Below are 21,860 nucleotides of genomic sequence, written 5' to 3'. Positions count from 1 at the left end.
TAGTGGGATTATATCAGTACAAAATGAACACTACAATGACTTGCATATTATAGATACGATACGACGAGATAGTGCTAATTCTATATACCTACCTATGTTGTAAACACTGTAAGTGTTCCTTATCAAGAAGTTACCGCATTATCACAATACACACAAATAAACGTATTACGTATCTCGATTTGTTATATCATACAAAATACTAAGGTACGAATAGTATTGAATGAACTCTTGAGCAGTGAAAGTGATGGCGAACAAGAAAGTGAACGAGGATTTGCTAAAAGAGAGGGCTAAGTGCAATTTTGATGTGGAAGAGTTGACTAATTTGTTGGACGATGGAGCGGATTATACGAAATGGAGAAGAACCTTGGGTACGTATTATGAAGTCGATGTGCGAGATTTCGAGGTCAAAAAGATTTTGGAGGACGGTATGAGGTGAAAACTGAACTACAAGAAAATTAGTTTAATCAAGGAAACCGTGGTCCGTGGTGTCGATTTTAGAGAAAAAAATAACTGTACCTATTGAATTAAAATTTAGATATTTAATTTTTATCTATACATATATTGTATAATATCTACTAAAGATAATATTGATATTCAAATTTCCTCATGAGTTTTTGATGAAACTATGTAGATAATAAGCGTTCGAGTGTTGCTTTTGCAATTGAATGTCTATGCAATTAGGTACCGGTAAAGAGACTGTAAATAGTTTTGAAAAAGTAGATAATAGATCTAATTTATTTTAAATCTAATGACCTACAGTACGTGGCCGAAAGTAAAATGTACATCGGCCGTTAGAATGACATTTCGGCTTTGTAGGGCGTTGTCTCTGTCACTCATACCTATATGACGTTTTGTCGGTCTCAATAACAGGGACAACGCTCTATAAATCTGCTATCTTACTTTCTGCCGCGAACTGTACCTACATTAACTTAAAATAAATTATGTTTCAGAACATAACATTCTAAACGTAAAAGGATTATTAGACGTAATACCAGAAGAGTATTTAAGCCATAAGGAGAAATATGAAAATGGTATACGAAAGAGTTTGATGATGCGCCAAGCGCTTAAATTGTATGATAAAGAGAGCGCTGGCAGATCCTTTGAAGAGAACATAAGGTATTTTTGGTTTCTAGCTTAAACTTCTGTAAGGATGGAGTTTTCTATGGAGTACCTACTGAATTGAACCACTATCTTTTACGTCAAGTGGACGAACTTTGCACGTTCCTTAAACAGTTCTAAGTAGTATAGGTAGTTCCAGAGAATATTTCCAGTTTTCATGGCTTTCCAACGTAAATAAAGGAATGAAAAAATTGGAAATGTCCTACATATTCAAAGCATTTCAAGGATGGATGAACCTTCTGTTAAAAAACTGGCCAAGTGCGAGTCAGACTCGCGCACCGAGGGTTCCGTACTAAAGTCGTATTTTTTGGACATTTTGCACGATAAGTCAAAAACTATTATGCATAAAAATAAATAAAAATCGGTTTTAGAATCTACAGGTAAAGCCCTTTCATAATTATCATACCCCACTTGGTATAGTAATCTTACTTTGAAAGTTTTTAATTTTTTTATGTGATGTAACCACTAATTCATAGTTTTCTGATTTGTCCTTTATTTTTACTATAAGACCTACCCAATTGCCTAATTTCAAGTCAACATTGTTGTTGTTGTTGTTCCTCAACATTAGATAGCAGGTCGAAATAAGTAGTCTTTTAATTTTTTTTTAGGTTCAATTTTCGCAACTCTTTGTGGTCTGCCGTTATGAAAGACATTTCGCCGATTTTACTACATCTACAAATGTTTATGGTCGCGATTATAGAGCAGGGAAACGACGAGCAAAGGGAGTATTGGGCGAAAAGAGCTGCCAATTTTGAAATTATTGGCACGTATGCTCAGGTAAGTACACGCCAGCAAAAATATCAAGGGATATAAAGCGATTCGCGAGTTAGCGAGTCGCTAACTATGGGCCCCATAAGAAAGCTCATCAGAGTCACTCAGCGGGCGATGGAGAGAGCTATGCTTGGAGTTTCTCTACGTGATCAAATCTGAAATGAGGAGATCCGTAGGAGAACTAGAGTAACCGACATACCTAGCTCAACGGGTTGCGAAGCTGAAGTGGCAATGGGCAGGACACATAGTTCGTACAACCGATAGACGTTGGGGTCCCAAGGTGCTGGTCGAGTGAAGGTACCTACTATTCACAGTATGTCTGGCGAATTACTATTGTTTCTCGCACTTTCGAGTTGATGATTTTATTTCAATTATTTCAAAACAAAAACATTTTTATTTATTTAAGTTTAACTCGATGTTTCGATAGTATTGCTGAAGGCAAATCGTTCTGCCGCGGGAAGACAACCACTAAAATTTCAGCGTGTTTTTTTTTCTTCTGATCCAAAACACTTTATTTTTTGAGACTAACTTCATAGTAAGTTGTTGATCGTGTTTATTCACGACATATACTTAATCTCTCTACTTTTTATTCTCAGACAGAACTTGGTCACGGCACCTTTATCCGTGGTTTGGAAACACAAGCAACTTATGACGAGGACACAGAAGAATTTGTTCTGCACAGCCCAACTCTTACTGCTTACAAATGGTGGCCTGGAGGAAGTGAGTATAACCCAAAACTTTCACGAAAATAAAAGATCTACTCCAAATATTCAAAAGCAATGTCATTTTTGGTAGGCATCAATCATCTGTTTACCGTTAGTTTTTAAGAGGATCCCTGGAGCATGTTATAGCCGAAAAGAATTTGATTTAGTAGGTAGGTATTTTTTTAAAGAATATGAGCCGCTAGCTGATGCCCGTGACTTTGTACGCGTGGATTTAGGTATTTAAAAATCCCGTGGGAACTCTTTGATTCTCCGGGATATTTTTTTTCCGGGATTTCCGTCGATCTCCAGCTACCCATGCATAAAATTACGTCAATCCATTGCTCCGTTGCGACGTGATTGGAGCACAAACAAACAAACCAACAATTCAATAAACCAACAAACAAACACACTTTCACACTTATAATATGGGTAGTGATGTCAATATGCCCTTTCCACTACCACTAATATTTTTCAGGTCTAATGTTTTGATGCAATTAAGGAGGATTGTTCTGTTCATTTAGTGGGACACACAGCAAACCACTGCGTGGTCATGGCCCAGCTCAACATAAAAGGCAAGAACTATGGCATCCAGCCGTTCATGGTGCAAATAAGAGACGGGGAAACCCACATGCCTCTACCCGGAGTTAAAGTGGGCGAGGTTGGACCAAAAATGGGCTTTAATACAGTTAACAATGGATTCCTTGGTTTTGACAATGTTCGGATACCTAGGGATTGGATGTTGATGAAAAATGCTCAAGTCTTAAAGGTTTGCATTTCTTTTAAAAGCCTTTACTAAAATGCCTGTACGCTTAGTACGAGATTTTATGTCTCACCAACGTTGATATTATTAGAGTGTCGAAACCCTTCCGCGTTAAATTAAAATGGCCCTTAACTGCCTTGTTCTAAAGCTCAAGTTTGTCTACACATCTACAGCCAGCGCTCCAAGCGGGCATGTTGCGAAATTAAAATCAGTGGCATTGAATTTTTGACTTCGATTCAAGCCCCTTTAGGTCCATCTTACTTTGACGTTATTGTGCTTCGACTTTCGAATCTCGAATTCTAGCAACGTTGGTGAAACGTAAAATCTTATACCTACTAAGCGTACTGATCTAAAAACGAGCATCTTCATACGGATTAAAAGATTATCTTTCTTTCTTGACTCTTGGCAGAAAAAGCTTAGGTCAACTTAAGATCGATGAGCCATGTTGCCTTTTTTGGTTTAGTGGTTTCCGTGTATTAATTTGAACGCACTTCATACAAAACCACTGAAACGATTGTCATGAAACTTCTTCAGTTTGAAAGATTATCTGACTCAAACTTTGCTAAAAATTTATCCACTGACACCAGGGAAACAACTTGATCTGAATGTCATGCGATTAAACCAAGGGCACAAACTATAGTGCTCTTAATCGAAAAGTGCCAAATTCAAGCGTTTTTAGTCAAGGAATAGCTCCGTGACTAAAAAATATCCCTGGAATCTTTTTTTTAATAGACATAGCGAGCAAACGAGCAGGCGGGTCACCTGATGTTAAGTGATTACCGCCATCCATGAACATTTGCAGCACCAGAGGAACCGCCGATGCGTTGCCGGCCTTTTAGGAATTTGTTGTCCGCCCCTCTAATAACCCCATGTTGTAATCTAAAGGGAACACCGCCGAATCTGTTTTTTGCATAGATTGACAAGGCAATAATATATCTGCCAGTTATATTTTAGGATGGTACATTCAAAGCCTCCCCGAATAGCAAGTTGCTGTACGGAACTATGGTGTACATCAGAGTGATCATCGTGAACGAAGTGAGCAAAAACCTCGCCAAAGCTACAACCATTGCTGTGCGTTACTCCGCCATCAGACGACAGTCGCAGCCAAAGCCCGGGTAACTATTAGTGAAACTAAAGGTATGATTCCGAACCACGCTGCACGCAGCAGCGCTGCCGCAGGATTAGGGAAGGGGACCTGGACGAGGGAACTGGTTACAGACCTAAAAAAGTGGCACAAGAGGAAGTATGGAGAGGTAGACCGGTGGCTAACGCAGGCCCTCAGCGGTCACGGGGTGTTTAACACCTACCTCTTCGCAATTGGAAAAGCGCCGAGCGAAGACTGCTACTTCTGCGGAGAGGAAGACACCCCGAGACACGCAATCTTTGAATGTCCGGGTTGTGCCGACCTAAGGACAGAAGCGGTAGGATTGACCGACGCGGAGGGTGTGAACGCCCGTAACCTTATATCGCGCATGCTGTCGAGCGAAGAAGCCTGGCAACGATATAGCAAAATGCTGAGGGCTATAATGATAAGAAGGGAAGAGAGGGAAAAAGAAGAAAAGAGCATGATAGAAATTTAGGAGGTCAGCACGAAGTAATGCCTACGCAGTTCCGTGCTCACCTTGGTAGGCATGGGGAGGTTACTTTAGTCCGTGCGAGTCGGACACACCCTGCCAGCAGGCAGAAGTCCGTAGGGATTTTTTCCTCCCCCGAAGAAAAAAAAAAAAAAAAAAAAAAAGCAGCGCTGCCGCAACAGTGCTGTCACCAGCTGTCACAGTGCTGTCGCGAGCTAGGCAGCAATGTTCCGCTACATTGCTGCCGCGACTTAAGCAGTCAATGGGGACTGCTGTCAGAAGTGAAAACTTAACACTATAAAATAATAGTTTTCCTTGGATTATGAAATTAATTGTGTCTAGTATCAAAAGTTCATAACTTGTAAATTAAAACCATTAACACTAGTTTAGTTTTTACATCTATCGGTACTCCGATTACAAATTAGTTATAAACTAGTAGTAAGTATTATAAGTCCTACAAATTGCTATTGCGCTGGAACCATGTCTTATTAACATCGAAATGACGTCATTTTGACGTCAGCCGAAACAAAATTCACGTCACTAAAATGGCGGCCACGCGCATTAGCAATTTGCGGGACATAGTAAACGGAAGTTTTACGCATCCCAAAAAAGCCCAACTATAAAAAAGTTTTCACTTCAAAAAGAAAGGTTCACGTATTTCCAGATTTTAAACTAAACTAAACCATTAACGATTGACGTTGTAAATTCTTTCCTATATTTCATCATTTTCTGTTTTATTAAAGACTAGCTTTTGCTCGCGATTTCGTCCGCGTGGACTACACAAATTTCAAACCCCTATTACCCCCCCCCCCCCCCCCCCCCCCCCCCCCCCCCCCCCCCCCCCCCCCCCCCCCCCCCCCCCTTAAGGATATTTGATTTTTATTTTTATTTTGATATTTGATTTGATTTATTTTAACCCCCTTAGGGATTGAATTTTCAAAAATCCTTTCTTAGCGGACGCCTACGTCATAATAGTCAGTCAGTCAGTCAGTCAGTCACCTTTTCCTTTTATATATTCAGACTAAGTAATTATTATTCACTGATTAAAGTTTTGTTAATATTTTCTTGCAGTGCACCTGAACCCCAAATCATTGACTACGTGACGCAGCAGCACAAATTGTTAATAGCAATAGCAACGAGCCACGCGTACCACTTCACTGTCCGCTGGCTTTGGGATTGCTTTACCAAAATCAGCCAAGAGCTCAAACGGGGAGAATTCAAGAACTTACCAGAGGTGAAGATAGAGTGAATATTTTAACGACCGTTTTGAAGAGTCAATTTATCTGTTATCTGCAGATAAGTTATTGGAAGTGTCTAGCCGACCGACCGACGGAAGGCAAATTTATTTTTAATTTTAGCAATGTTGTTATTTGTCAAAAACACTATACGATTTTTGACAAATAAATAATCAATGCTTAGTAACTTATCTCCAGATTACGGAGATATTAAATATTGAAAACAGACGTTTTTGTACAATATAAAACAAGATATTTAGTAATCGGTCAAGGTGATTTCTTCCAAAATTACAGATGGATGGAAATATTGAGTAACAAACTTATATGCTGTGTATAAACCAATCAGAAGTGTGGGTTTGTTTGAACTGCCTTAACACATTAGCCCATTTTTATCTTAGACTACATTATCACTTACTTACTATCAGATGAGTTCAATCAAGGGCTAACTTAACACAAATTAAAACAAAATCGTGCTAAATAATGCCATGTACGTCCTACCTAGAGCATCTCTATATATAAAAATGAAACGCTAGATGTGTTGCTGATCGCAAATCTCAAGAACAGCTGAACCGATTTCGCTAATTCTATTTTTATAATATTCCTTGAAGTACGAGGATGGTTCTTGCGGAGAGAAAAATTGCGGTACGAAGTTCGCCGGGGCAGCTAGTTATTCATAAATAAAGCAAAAGTCAAGACTGAACATATTATTATCAAACGTCAATGTGCATCCGCTTGAGCGCTTTGCAATAAATTTGATCCTCTAATAAAGCAGAAACTTTCCAATCATACAAGTAGGTGTTAATTGAAGAATGAACATTAAAACATCCGTTTGTGGAAGTAATACTTCAATCTATCTATGAAGATCAAGAGCATCTTATTTCGGAAATATGTCGTAAATATTATATAGATGATGATAAGCCAAACAGTTATCATAAATTTAGATATTATAATGCTAGTTAGGTACCTATATTAATCGAACCCGTTCCAACAGGATACAAAACATAATGTACTGCTTAATAGACACACATCATAAATAATATCACGAATTCCTTCGAAGCTAATTCTATTCTGCCAATATTAACACACATACATCATATTTATGCAAAACATTTTAATTTAAAAGTATTATAAAAAGATAAATTAACAAACTGACATAATATTGACCGTAAATTTTAGGCCAATGGATCTAGAAACTTGAGATTTAATATGTATTATAGGTTTTCTCAATATTGCAGAATCAAAAAAGATTTTCAGAAATTTCACTCGTACAAAGCTGAGGCTGGTCAATTACAATTAGTGTCCTGCTTGACTGAGACGTTTCTGGATGAGAAAAGATCCCTAGGCCGTAGGCGTGCAGATCATACAAGCATTAGCAAAGCTTACCCTAGTTGTAATAGTTAAATCAGTACTTATTTTTTCATTGAGATTTTCTAGTAATTATACCTGCTATCTTATAAAATAATACATAAATAAACTGTCAAAGATTAAAGAAATATCAAATTTACCGACACTCAAGGGTTCTAAAATATAAATATCAGGGGGTTTACCGAAAAAAAAGACCTTCCAGTAAGTAGGTTTCTAACCAATGCTTATTTTATAGCTTCTAACTCCACCCAGGTGTAGGTTGCGCTTTGCGGGAGATGTTGAATCCCTTAAATTTTACGTCAACTGTCACCCTCCTACAGCTAAAACCCACGCCCTACCTGACCAGCCGTTTCAGTGAAACGGTATATACCTATAGAAAATTATAAATCTTCTAATTAGTCAGCCTTGTCTTCCAGCTCCACGTCCTAGCTTGCTCCATGAAAGTCACCAGTTCTGCAGACTGTACGGCACTGATTGAAAAGTGTCGCTTAGCTTGCGGAGGCCATGGGTACATGATGTCATCAAATCTACCAGTCCTGTATGGAGTATCCATCGCCACTGTTACTTATGAGGGAGAGAACACAGTTCTGCTTCTGCAAATTGCTAGGTAAGCATTCTTCTTCAAAATGTAATTTGATTGATTGATTTCATCATCATCATCATGATCGACCCATCGCCGGCTCACTACATACCACGGGTCTCCTCTCATTAGTGAGAAGGGTTTGGGCAATAGTCTACCACGCTGGTCATGTGCGGATTGGTAGATTTCACAAACCTTTGAGAACATTATGAAGAACTCTCAGGCATGCAGGTTTCCACACGATGTTTTCCTTCACTTTTAAAGCAAGTGATATTCAATTACTTAAAACGTACATAACTCCGAAAAGTTAAGGAGTGCGTGCCCGGGATTGATCATTGAACCCCCGACCTCCGAGTAGAAGGTGGACGTCCTAACCACTAGGCTATCACAGCTTCAGATTGATTTAATTCCATAAAATTGTCCATCTCATTGATACAATTTTCGTTTTCATTTATGTAGTGTTTATATTTTGTTACCTACTTCCTAATCGTTCTCTCGTTTACCTTATTTCACGCATTTCCTATAATTGCTTGAACTCCACATTTTTTTGTCGTTTTAGTAATTTCTCCTCCACCGTGCTTTTTTACCTTCTGGTTTCTCTATGGGCACTATAAAACAATTTTTATTCTATAACGCTGTATTTATCTTACAGATCCTTAGTGAAAACTTGGGACCAAATCTACAAAGGCCACATCTCTGTAAGCCCATCGATGATGTACCTCGGGAACAGAACACCGTTGCCAGAGTGGGATACTTCTCTTCAGGGAATGCTTAAAAGTTTTGAAAGAGTTGCTAAAGGGTTAGTTATTTTACTTACATCTTTTAGTCTGTATACATTTTTATCGCAGATTTATTATAATGCCCTTTTAAATACGTAGGAAAGTGTCTACAAGCATCTCTAGCCTCGACAAATACAGAGAGTCAGGGTTGTCTCCAGAAGATGCTTGGAACAAGGCTTCCGTCCAACTTATAGCAGCTGCAGAGGTAATTAGCAAATTCCATAATTTGTTATTAATTAGGTGTAAAATAATACGTTTATCTGTCACCTCAACAAAGTCTTCGCTGTTCCTTTCCCTGCGATTAGGTTTTTTATCAATTGAAATGTGGATTCTACAATCCACATCCAAGACAGACACAGAGAAGATGTCAATGCAGGAGTTTACCTTTGTTTCTTTTCCGTGGTATTTTTTAAAATTTTAGTATTGTTAAATAGTAACAAGTAATTATCTATTTTATATAAGTATTTCATTAATTTAAACATTTCTTTTTTTATTTCTCAAGGCACATGCAAGAGTAATTCTTCTCTCGGTTTACAAAACAGAAGTAGAAAGAAGAGCATCGACTCTATCAGCCCCGTTGGCAACGGTTTTGCATCAACTTCTGGAAATGTATTATATTTATTGGACTTTGGAAAAGATTGGAGACTTCCTATTGGTGAGTGGAACTGATTATCAACTGATATAATTTTGATTTTTTTTAACATCCTACTTAGCATAGATCCCGATATTTTAAAGGATTAAGTTCACTAAGTATTCAGTGAAGATATAGTGAAGAAGACCAACCCCAACTAACTGCTACTTCTTCTAAATTTAAAGGTACTCTACCTTTAAATTCGTAGGAATCGGTTGGGGTTGGTACAGTTGCAGATTTTCCTAGTAACTTGGTGAGTATATAAAATGGTTTGGCGGCCTGAAGAAGCTAAGTGCAAACAGTACAAGGTACAATTTAATTGAAGTCACCCTACCTTGCGATATAAATTCCGACAATCTAAAAGCGTTTCAAAGTAACAGTAAAAATCAAATCCTGTTTAAAGATATTAGAACAACTAAATCAATTAAAACAACGGATACATAATTATTCATTATAAATCTGTCGATGTTATTTAATAATAGCAATTAATATACAGATTCGTGAGAAACTAGTCCTTTTTTTTGCAAACCTGCTATTAATTTCTTTTGGAGCACATAAATAGTGATTTCGAATAATCGCGTCCAAGAGAAATTAGTATGTGTGCGGTTGTAAAATTGTTTTATTTATGTGTTCATTAGTCTTGCTTTGATTCTGTTTGATTAGTTTGAAACATAAGTTGATTAGTTTCATTGAACTCTCTGTGAAGTCCTCAAAGATTCAAAGATTCTTTATTTGCGGAAACATTTTATAATGAGATGTTATTACATCCAGTAGAAGTGTTTCGCCTTACATATTAGGCATTCAAAATAATTAGTAAAACATAATAACTATAAGTAATTTGACGCACGTTGTTTTTGTCTTGACTTCTGATTTACTTTTTTATCTTATTTTAATGCCTTTTCAGTATAAGTAAAGGTTAAGCATCATCTCATTGTATAAATCCCTATCAATAACCAGAAAAGTGCTGGAACGTTGATTTATAGTTTTCCAGTGTCCATGGCCTGATGTTTTATAGCTTTTAATTTTATCTTTGAACAACGCGTCTCTTGCCCTCCATTTATAAGTCTAGTAGGAATAGTAAAAAGATCTTTTTTGAGACCATATTATCCCACTTCTGAACTACCATCTTTTGATCGTTTACAGTTTTTAAGACTCCCAGTTTATTTTTATTTTTTTAATTCAGATACAAGTTAGCCCTTTACTGCAATCTCACCTGGTGGTACCTAGGTGATGATGCAGCCTAAGATGGAAGCGGGCTAACCTGGAAGGGGTATGGCAGTTTTTATTAAACCCACACCCCTTTGGTTTCTACACGGCATCGTACCGGAACGGTACACCGCTTGGCGGTATGGCTTTGCTGGTAGGGTGGTGTCGTGGCGCCTCCTGTTTATGCTTAGTTAGACTCGGCTTGCCGCCCGGGTTTGAGGGTTGAAACCAGAGACGTCACGAAGGCTAGTTTGTGAATGTTTGATTATGCACTCACCCTTGCTCGATGCGCAGTCTGCTTGCGCGTGCGACACCAGGTTAATGCGCCGTCTCCGCGGCACTGAGGCGACGGGCGAGGAAGCGGCCTTCCTCCCCGTCGCATAGGACAGAATCCATTGCCTCGCACTCTGTAATACATATATGGGACGGGCAGATTTCGCCTAGACGAAATCTGCCGGGGCTACTGTCTTCCTCGCCGCTATGCGGGGAAGACCAGGGCTGACTAGCACTAAATTAAAGGAGGAACGGTTCCATCATTAGCCCAGCCATTAGGATTATAATTGGGTCCCATTGACCTACCGCGTTTCGGTCAGGTAACTGGCTATTCGTGCCGGCTCAAAGTGCCACACCTTTGCTTGCTACTTACGCCGAGAGTTAGCCGGGGTCGTCACTGACGTCGAGAGCTAGCTGGTCTCGTCATCTGTATCGAGAGTTAGCGGTTCGACGCTAAGGCCTGCCACCCGAGGGCCCCTACGACTCTCGATACTGACGGATTACTTTCTCCCAGCCAAGTCCTGCCAACAAGGGTCCCAATGGCTCCCGACGCTGACGATTTACTATTCCGACTAAGGCCTGCCAATAAAGGGCCCTTACGACTCTCGACGTTGGCTACATGGAAACGTTCCTTATGCACACAATTAATAGCAATCAAATATAGTTACTTATAGTTAGCCACTTACGAGTAATAATACAGGATGCGAGGCACCGAACTGATGACGGTGGGCGTGCTGTGAGGCGAGGCTGCCGTGCTCGGATCCAGTCAGTTAACAAAATGGTGGGCGCCGTGGTTTAAGGCTTCGACCACAGACAGTCGGCGTCGCGTTTCAAGTATAGACCATTAGACCCATAGAGTAAAGTCACAGACAACTTACCATAGTATTTTAAGCGTCCGGCTCTGGATTCCTCTCCTTCTTATCTCGTTTTGCTCGTTATTGTAATTAGATATTATAATTGGATGATTTAATTTTACGATGATTACTATTTATATTTTGTACAATTAACTATTTCGCGACGTTCGTCGCGACACTCCCCAACAACGGAAGTTACAATAAGACGATAAGATTCTGCGTCCACTCCTTAATCTTCTCGAGGGCCCTGACAGCCGCTTCTCTCTTGGGTCTTGGCTCCTCGGAAGAAAGGTCTACTTCGTTTTCGTTAGTAATCTCCTCTGGCAGAAGTTGATCCTCTAACATCGTCTCATTATGGTCTTGTATGGTGTGATCATTTTCCTTTTCAGGTGCATCGATTTCACCACTACGTATCTCACTGGTTTCTCCAGTGGTTTCTTCGTGCACTTCTCTTGTTATGCGTTCGGAAGGTATATAGTTGTAACTTGGTCTAGGTTTGTCAGCTAGAGCGTGAGCTTCTTGTTCGTCCATTTCCAGTGGATATAAGTGTGAAATGGATCTAATATATTCGCTATTATCTACTTTTACTTTCGCTGTTCTGCTAAATCCATCCTTCCCCTTCATAAGTTTTGTTATTTTCCTAACTCGCCAGCTTTCCCGATTAGGATGTTCCCCCTTTATCTGGACTATTTGTCCTTCTTGAGGTTCTAATTTCGAAGTGACTCTTGGATCCCTATGTGAATGCTGGTATCTTTCTCGAAGGCTGAGAAGGTAACGATTAGAAAACATTTCTCTAAATTCTTCTTGGATTTTAAGAGCTCTTTTCCAACCTTTAACTAGTTCCCTTTTTGTAACGGTTCCTTCTGCTAAAGGTTCCTTCCGGGTATTCTCTACTGTTATACATTTTCCTACAACCAAGAAATCAGCTGGTTTCAATATATGATCCAGCTCGGCATCTATATGGGTTAGTGGACGTGTGTTTACCACGGCTTCAATTTCCTTCGTTACTGTAGATAGTTCGCGATCCTTAAGACAGTGTTTTTATAATGTTCTTGTTCCTTTTCGTTTATTCTATATTACAGAAATAGTTTCATTCATTTCAACTTCCTCATCTTCATTATCATTCGGAAGAGCCTCCCGAAACAAAAAGGGATCACTATTCGTTGCCCTTTGTGGCAATGTATCAGATGCTTGTAACAAATATTGAGATCCAGCTAATTATTTCGCTTTATCTTCACAAGCGCTGTAAGGTTTTGTTGCTACATCTGCTGGATTTAGCTCTGAGGGAACATATCTTATGATCAATTCTTTGTTTCATTTAATTTCTTGGATTCTCCTTGCTACGAATGGTGGAAAAAGTTTAGAAGACTTGCACCATCCGATTACAATTTGGCTATCGGTCCAAAGAAATTTATGTGTTACTTTTGCAGAAAGAAAGTTCCGAATAAATTTTATAAGACGACTTCTTAAATAATTTAGCAGGTAGGATATTATGTGGTGCAACAAATCCGCAAGGATCGTAGATTGAAGCGATCACTCTCAATACTTCCCGTTTATTGTTCGCATTAGAGTCGATCTTGTATCTCAATTGAAGTAGATCTTCCTTTAAATCCCAATCAAGTCCTAATATCTTAACACGGATTTCCTTTGACGAGTCTGGGATTTGTGTCATAAATTCATAAGAATTAGAACTCCACTCCCTTAAGTTCATAGACATTTGTTTAAACGCTTTTTTGGAGTCGGTATATAATTCTGATGGTTTTCTCCTTCTGATGGACACAATGATGCAAGTAATGAACAGGATGTTCTTCCTTTTCAGATTTCGCGTTCACAACTGCTGTTTGAAGTATAGTAGTATCCTTGGTATCTAATTGCATTAAATTATTAGTTGATTCGTTTGTATTCTTATTATTTATATAATCATTTATTATTATTCTTCTTATTTATTATTTACATTCTTATTTATTATTTTTATTTATTTATTAGTTGTTTCACTCTCCTTTTGTAGATTTTTAGGACAAAGTGCCCGATTGTGAGATCCAATCTCGTTACAGTGTGCACATTTTATTTTTCTCTCACATATCTTTACGGTATGTCCTATGCGAAGACATGCGTAGCATCGGTTAATTAATTTATTTTTCCTTTCTCGTAACGTTGTAAAGGCTTTGCATTGATCGTTAAAATGGTTCTCCTGACAGAAGATGCAGTGAAGTTTTCTTTTCTTTTCGTGTTGCCTTTCTTGGTTTCCTACTGGCTCTTCCCATTTTCTTTTGAATTGTTTCCTAAAACTTCCCTGACGACCTTGAAATAGTCCCCGATTTTTATCTTGTTTCTTTGTGGACATTTCTTTACTTGTTGGCCCTTTGGATTTTAATTTCATATTATTGTCGTCGGATGCATTCGCGTGTAGAGATTGGGTAGTGTAATTGTCTTCAGATTTTCCCTGGATAACTCTCTCTGCGTCTTCCCTAGCCGTAATAATGACTTCGAGGCATTTCCTTATCTCCTCGATGGACTCGGTGTTTATTTTCATTTTCATTTCGTAAATGATTTCTTGCGGGAATTTTTCCATGATTAGGAAACGTAGATGGTTGTGGTTTATGTCCTCGCCCAGCGATTTAAGCACCCTAAGATGTCGTTCGATCTCGTTCAGTGTTTGTCTCACCTCCGTGACATTCATTGCGGTGGAAGCCTTGACACGATACAGTGCTGAGTAGTGTGCATCAATTATGTGGTTTTCCTTTCCATATCGATTTTTTAATGTCACTAGTGCTATACTGTAATTCTTGTTCGTTGTCTCTAAGCCTTCCACGATCTTCTTCGCTTCACCTTTCAACGAAGCTTTTAAATACAATAGCTTGTCAACATCGGTTAAGTTTCGCTTGTCAATATTTGAGCTGAATTGATCCCAAAATGTTGACCATTGCAGGATATCGCCGTCGAATTCCGGTAAACTCAGTTTCGGTAGCCGGCTGTTTAGATTCGGATTCGTATCCCTGTTGACTTGATTTTCTCGTTCAATTACTTTAGTCTTTTCTTTAATTTTGACTTTAAGTTCACACAATATATCTTCGGCTTCTAATTGTACTGTAGATATCTCGGATATGTCATCAGGCGCAGGATCGTTGCTTAATCGAAAGTAATTGGTTAATTCGGAGCTCAATCTATTTAACAAAGTTTGTAATTTCGAAGAAATAATTTCTGCTTCTTGTATAATCGTTGGAGATTGAGTGGTTGGATCATCAAGAGTTTCTATTATTTGAGATGCGTTGGTTGATAAATTTTGTAATTTTGTTTTCATTGAGTGCAATATCGCCAAGAGACTTTGATCCATCTTGTCGGTATGTTCGAAATATTAGTAGATAAAAGTTTCCTTAAAACGGGTTAGTTGTTTAAGGTTTTTAGAATTTTAGTTGATGTCTTCGTTGTGACCGGGAACTTCGTGGCTCGTCTCTCTATAAATGAAATAGCACCGCTTAGGAGGAAAGCGAGAGAAAAAGAAAGGAAGCGGATTGGCCAAGACAAAAAAAATTTTTTTTTTTTTAATCTAACTAATTTTATTTATCTGTGTCAGTATCGTAGATCTATTTTTCAAATGATCGTCCATCTTTCATTTATTTCACTTTAAAGTTCATTCAAAACTTCTATTTAGTTGTTGTGTTACATCAATGTCCTATGGTTTGAATATTCATGGTAACCCTTGTTCTATAAATCTCATATATTCATCAAATAATTTATGAAATAAATTTCAACGACTAGTTATAACGAAATAATTTTGTACCGTTGTTGTTGTAGAATGAAATTAATTAGTATCGCGGATAAAGTAAGTAACCGACTTTATCATAAATCAATTTCATAGTCCGGCCCTGTCGTCATAGTGTGACAACGACCTTATCAATAATTGTCAGTCATCTGCCCACAGATGTGTACACAATTCCACTAACATGCTAGAAGGGTTATGCCTACCCTTGCAACAAGATATAGAATGTAGTAAAATAGAGTAGCATTATACCTCTATTCAATAAACTTCTACAAATATTCTTAAATCTCTGTACATTCTACTGGCTTTTATTTTATGCCTAAGGTTCGTATTGCTAAACCGGGTCTCAATTTTAGTATTTAATCATCTCAGTTACTAGGTATGCGTGGGCACACACACTGTGTGACCATTCAGCATAAGCATTCAATGATTGACCCCTTCGTATCAAAATTGTATGATCATAGCAATCTCAAGTCGGGTAGGTATGTGTGTAACTATTTAACCGTTCTAGCAAGTCCAGTGTGAATGCACCGGCAAAGGTCAGTGTACTATCGCAGGTGACTGCTCTAGGTACCTATCGTTTATTGTTAATGTCCATATCACTTCACTGTTTCATTCATAAAATTTGTGAAAAAAAAAAGAATTTCTTGCGCACCGAAACCAAGGGTTTTTTCACATTTATAACTGTTATACAAGAAACGATAACCTTTAGAATTGATTTTCTTTCTTACTAGGATACTTTTGAAATTGACTCATCTTTAAGTCTCAGTTGAATATGATATTATAATAATCTTAATTTGTCAGAATGTTGATGCGAGCTCAAACTTTTATTTTAATTGATTTAGTCCCACATGGATCAACATAATTATAATAATTATTCCACTAAACTGCAATAACAGTGTCACTTTATTGTGAATATAATAATTCAGAACGTTGGTAATACCGTCGCATCTTTACAATTAGACTTTAACAGAGAATGAGGTTATTCTTAATTTTCGGTTTCCTTTATTCTATTATAGGACTATGCGCACAGCATCCTCCTTTATTCTTCACATTAGGTAGGTACCTATCCTTTATTTTATTAACTATTGAACATTTGTCACTATTCACTACAATGTATTGTAGGTATTTATATTAAAACTATTCTAAAAAAACGTTAAAATCATCAGTGAAATGCAACATAACTTTGCTTATTTAAAGTAGGTATTAGAGTTTAAAGTGTTAGTTATAAGTAGAATTATTCATCACCTGTAGGTAGGTATCAAAACTCAATAGTAGGAAAAATAATTTTCATGTGTAGGTAGGTAGGTCATTCACGCTTAAGAATAATCATATTCAGAACAAATCACATAGCTACGAGAAAACAAGACATGAAAATAACCTATTAAGGTCTAATGGTCTTTGCCGCTCTATACGTGTCGAGACTTGTCGAGACATGTCTGATTTAGGTCAGTGCATAATAACATTCACAACTTATTTGACAACCCTCTTTCTTTTAGCATTTTTTGCTGAAAGCTCATTTACTGATTTATCAGATCCTCAGCACCTCCACCATGTCGTGGCGCCTCCTGTTTATGCTTAGTTAGACTCGGCTTGCCGCCCGGGTTTGAGGGTTGAAACCAGAGACGTCACGAAGGCTAGTTTGTGAATGTTTGATTATGCACTCACCCTTGCTCGATGCGCAGTCTGCTTGCGCGTGCGACACCAGGTTAATGCGCCGTCTCCGCGGCACTGAGGCGACGGGCGAGGAAGCGGCCTTCCTCCCCGTCGCATAGGACAGAATCCATTGCCTCGCACTCTGTAATACATATATGGGACGGGCAGATTTCGCCTAGACGAAATCTGCCGGGGCTACTGTCTTCCTCGCCGCTATGCGGGGAAGACCAGGGCTGACTAGCACTAAATTAAAGGAGGAACGGTTCCATCATTAGCCCAGCCATTAGGATTATAATTGGGTCCCATTGACCTACCGCGTTTCGGTCAGGTAACTGGCTATTCGTGCCGGCTCAAAGTGCCACACCTTTGCTTGCTACTTACGCCGAGAGTTAGCCGGGGTCGTCACTGACGTCGAGAGCTAGCTGGTCTCGTCATCTGTATCGAGAGTTAGCGGTTCGACGCTAAGGCCTGCCACCCGAGGGCCCCTACGACTCTCGATACTGACGGATTACTTTCTCCCAGCCAAGTCCTGCCAACAAGGGTCCCAATGGCTCCCGACGCTGACGATTTACTATTCCGACTAAGGCCTGCCAATAAAGGGCCCTTACGACTCTCGACGTTGGCTACATGGAAACGTTCCTTATGCACACAATTAATAGCAATCAAATATAGTTACTTATAGTTAGCCACTTACGAGTAATAATACAGGATGCGAGGCACCGAACTGATGACGGTGGGCGTGCTGTGAGGCGAGGCTGCCGTGCTCGGATCCAGTCAGTTAACAAAATGGTGGGCGCCGTGGTTTAAGGCTTCGACCACAGACAGTCGGCGTCGCGTTTCAAGTATAGACCATTAGACCCATAGAGTAAAGTCACAGACAACTTACCATAGTATTTTAAGCGTCCGGCTCTGGATTCCTCTCCTTCTTATCTCGTTTTGCTCGTTATTGTAATTAGATATTATAATTGGATGATTTAATTTTACGATGATTACTATTTATATTTTGTACAATTAACTATTTCGCGACGTTCGTCGCGACAGGTGGTAACTAGCCACGGCCAAAGCCTCCCAACAGACCAGGCCAGAAATTTAGAAATTATAAAATTCCAATTCCATGCCGGGAATCGAACCCGAGACCTCCCACTAATAAGACAACAGCGCTTACCACTGCGCCAAGGAGGTCATCAAAGTTGGGTTGGCTCATGAGTTATATTTAGGTTATACTTAACTATACCGTTAAGTAATTTATGGGATGTCTACGCATATATCTGCTATATGACCTTTAGGCTAGCACGTATGAACATAATTCGGTCATATTTTTTGCTCTATTATTATAACATTGCGGTCAGTCATAAAATTTTATTACTTGTGTTTACAAACAAAAAAAAATCGATTGTCTGATGTGGGTCGCGATTATACTATGTGATTTGCAATGATTGCAATCGATAAGACTATCGATTGCAATTTGAATTTAGAGCTTGAGCATACTCTTTTTGCATAGGATAAAAAGTAACTTCATGCCTTTCCTTCAGAGAATTAACAAGGAACAGTTGTTTTTAAAAACTTAACTACAAAAGTGATAAAAATGTGGTATTAATTGAAGACGAAAACCTATAATAGAATTTAATATTTATATCTATGAAAAATCCTTTACTTAAGGAAGAAGTCTATATGTAAATAGTTAAAAGACTATCTATGTAAAAATACTTGTGATTGAAGTCTTCATAATATAGAAATAAGAGTTGAAGATCTTCCACGACTTTGGTTTACCTAATTGTTAAATTCCGTGTACAACTAAATAAACAGATAACAGGTTTAAACATTCGATGCTTGCATTATAGTTTAATTTTTAAATGTCATAATATATTTGCAGTTTTATTTTAATAGGTTGGTACTTAGTATACGCAGGCCTTTACGAATACTTAAGAATAATGGTACCGCCTGACCTCTGATATAAGGTCTTTGATACAGTTATCCAGATAGGAGGTCAATGGTCCATTGAATTAGCAAAAAATGGACTCCAGCTGACTTCATTAGTCATTGGCAACTAAAACCGGAACGATCACGTTTGTTTGTAGCTAATAACCGTTCATGAAGCTAATAGCTATGTTAGATTAATATTTAAGAAAAAATATAAATGATCGCTTTTATGCTCATCTATTTTTGTCTATGACTTGGATTTTTAGGGTTCCGTGGCCAAATGGCAAAAAACGGAACTCTTATAGATTCGTCATGTCTGTCTGTCTGTCCATCCTTATTACAGCCACTTTTTCCGAAACTATAAGAACTATACTGTTAAAACTTGGTAAGTAGAAACATTCTGTGAACCGGATTAAGATTTTCACACAAAAGTAGAAAAAAAACTATACATTTTGGGGGTTCCGAATACTTAGAACTGAAACTCAAATTTTTTTTTTCATCAAACCCATACGTGTGGGGTATCTATGAATAGGTCTTCAAAAATGATATTGGGGTTTCCACCGAAAATTGGTTTGAACGAGATCTAGTAAGTAGTTTTGGATTTATCGTGCAAAATGTCTATAGAATACGATTGTAGTACGGAACCCTCAGTGCGCGAGTCTGATTCGCACTTGGCCGGTTTTTTTAATACTTTTTCTATCGAAAGTCTGAAGGTTGAGAAGATTACATGAATAGAGATTCTATTCATGGACCTTTTGTTTTGTTTTGTGCCAGCAGTGATCGCTGATTATGTCTTTGATGTGTTTTGATAGGACTTTAGCTATCTGTCTGCCAAATTTCAACCCGATCAATCCACTAGTTTGAACTATGCGTTGATAGATCAGTCAGACAGCTTTTCCTTTTATATATTTAGAGAAGATAAAAATTAAGCAGATTTTGGGATGAAAAGGTTCACAAATGATGATGATTATAAAGCTTATTTAGTGTGAATATATTTATAATTATAAAGATTCAAATAAGCGAAACTTTTTCACAGTACACAAAGTTGACGGCGAGTGACGTAAGAGATTTGCAACATCGATACGAAGATTTGCTGGAGAAGATCAGACCGAATGCAGTTGCCTTAGTAGATGCATTTGACTTCAGAGACGAGGTATGATTTATGAACTTTTCATGATTTTTGAACGACTTTTGTAAATACATAAGGTGAAGCACCGATTGACGACGACTGCCATTAATGAAATTGGTTTCCATTAAAAAAAATTGCCAGGTCAATCAGACAGACTTAAAAAAATTAAAAATCGACGTTTGGGATTTAGTATGTAAATTACGGTATGACTTTAATAAAAGGCAGTTAAAAGTGTGACGGACACTAAATTTTTATTTGTTGTAAAATACAGTGCGACAAGGCTATCTTGGCGCGTGGCGCAAATCGGAACTAACGTTGCCCTTTGTTCTTGTTTGAATATTCTAAGCCTTTGTTCTCCAACAGCGCCCCCTGTCAATGTCATTCAAGTGCCAAGAGAGCCTTGTCGCACTGTACTAGGTAAATCTGCACTTCTAATCACAATCAGTGGCAGTCAGTTTATTGTGGCTTTTTCATGGCTTTTTCATAGACATTTGTGAGAAAGTTGCAAGAAAATTCATGGTAATGATAACCTTTATTTGTCTTCTTCAGATCTTATGCTCTACCTTGGGGGCGTACGACGGACGTGCATATGAAAGGCTCATGGAAGAAGCCCTGAAGAGTCCTCTCAATGCAGAACCTGTTAATCAGTCATTTGAGAAATACCTCAAGCCGTTTATGCGAGGAAAACTATAAGATTTTTGTGCTCTTTTTTATTTTTAAGTATTTTTATTGTAAACTAGCTTATACTCGCGATTTCGTTCGCGTGGAGTACATAAACTTCAATACCCCATTTAACCCAGTAAGGGGTAGAATTTCGAAAAATCTTTTCTCAGTGGATACCCACTTAGTACAAAGAACACACCCTCCAAATTTCATGTCTCTAGGACCAGCGGTTTAGGCTGTGCGTTGATATAGGTATAAGTCAGTCAGTCAGTCAGTCAGATCTTTGAATTTTATATAATATACAGATACCTTTATGCAGTTTACATCGTTCAATTTGCGTAAGGCTAGAACGTTTGATCATGCAAACATGATTATCTAGGGATGATGTCGGTTTGCATTACAAAATAAACAGGTACCTTTGACGAATTGCCGAATGAATCCAGCATTAAGTCATCATGTAAATTGGACGACATGCAAACTTGATGATGTGTACTTATCATCATAATTCATTGAAACTATGTAAATGTACAAGTTAGTAATAAACTTACCACAGGAGTTTATTACTTGATAATTTAAAGTTAATGTTATCATAAAATAATATTGCTTATATTATTCTATTGATAAAAGGCAAATTTTTTTTCATAACTTTATTTGTTAATAAATTTAGTTTTTTTGATATTTTCATACCCGTTTGTATCAATTGTAAATGTATTAATTATATAAAAAGTTCTATATTTATATACCTAATTAATTATTTATAAAGTAACGAACAACTCAAGTCCTAAAACCTAAATATTAAATACCTAGTTAATAAATTGTACAGGGAATTTGAAGTAAAAGTTTTGTTTTCACGAAAATCTCTTTTATTTAATTTTTCATTT

At 38.0% G+C, this 21,860-nt stretch overlaps 2 protein-coding genes across 3 annotated transcripts; one reads left to right on the top strand and one right to left on the bottom strand.

The window, feature by feature from the left end:
• Positions 1-125: 125 nt before the first annotated feature.
• Positions 126-21,830, top strand: LOC117993217 (acyl-coenzyme A oxidase 1-like). 2 transcript variants are annotated; one of them, XM_034980972.2, is made up of 13 exons: positions 126-368; positions 951-1,116; positions 1,728-1,896; positions 2,487-2,610; positions 3,116-3,360; positions 4,309-4,469; positions 6,000-6,162; positions 7,945-8,135; positions 8,761-8,907; positions 8,987-9,092; positions 9,390-9,542; positions 20,224-20,340; positions 20,866-21,830. In XM_034980972.2, the coding sequence occupies exons 1-13, from the start codon at positions 245-247 to the stop codon at positions 21,007-21,009; spliced, it is 2,010 nt and encodes a 669-aa protein (XP_034836863.1). In that variant the 5' UTR covers positions 126-244; the 3' UTR covers positions 21,010-21,830. The 2 variants fall into 2 exon arrangements, with proteins under 2 accessions (XP_034836863.1, XP_069363234.1); XM_069507133.1 differs by lacking the exons at positions 951-1,116; positions 1,728-1,896.
• Positions 12,969-18,189, bottom strand: LOC138404160 (putative leucine-rich repeat-containing protein DDB_G0290503). The gene is made up of 2 exons (XM_069507417.1): positions 18,154-18,189; positions 12,969-15,306 (listed from the first exon to the last, which is right to left on the bottom strand). The coding sequence occupies exon 2, from the start codon at positions 15,183-15,185 to the stop codon at positions 13,827-13,829; it is 1,359 nt and encodes a 452-aa protein (XP_069363518.1). The 5' UTR covers positions 15,186-15,306; positions 18,154-18,189; the 3' UTR covers positions 12,969-13,826.
• Positions 21,831-21,860: the final 30 nt, after the last annotated feature.

The sequence above is a fragment of the Maniola hyperantus genome, chromosome 2, assembly GCF_902806685.2.
Source record: "Maniola hyperantus chromosome 2, iAphHyp1.2, whole genome shotgun sequence".
Lineage (NCBI taxonomy): Eukaryota > Metazoa > Arthropoda > Insecta > Lepidoptera > Nymphalidae > Maniola > Maniola hyperantus.
The sequence above is the reverse complement of the archived record's forward strand: the minus strand, read 5'-3'. Positions and strand labels throughout refer to the sequence as shown.

What these genes read in the sequence shown, in the direction of transcription:
- LOC117993217 (XM_034980972.2), top strand. Translation starts at nt 245, where the DNA reads ATGGCGAACAAGAAAGTGAACGAGGATTTGCTAAAAGAGAGGGCTAAG. An exon ending in TTATTGGCACGTATGCTCAG is followed by an intron (nt 1,897 to 2,486) that starts GTAAGTACACGC and finishes TTTTATTCTCAG; the next exon opens with ACAGAACTTGGTCACGGCAC. An exon ending in CTGCTTCTGCAAATTGCTAG is followed by an intron (nt 8,136 to 8,760) that starts GTAAGCATTCTT and finishes TTTATCTTACAG; the next exon opens with ATCCTTAGTGAAAACTTGGG.
- LOC138404160 (XM_069507417.1), bottom strand. Translation starts at nt 15,185, where the DNA reads ATGGATCAAAGTCTCTTGGCGATATTGCACTCAATGAAAACAAAATTA.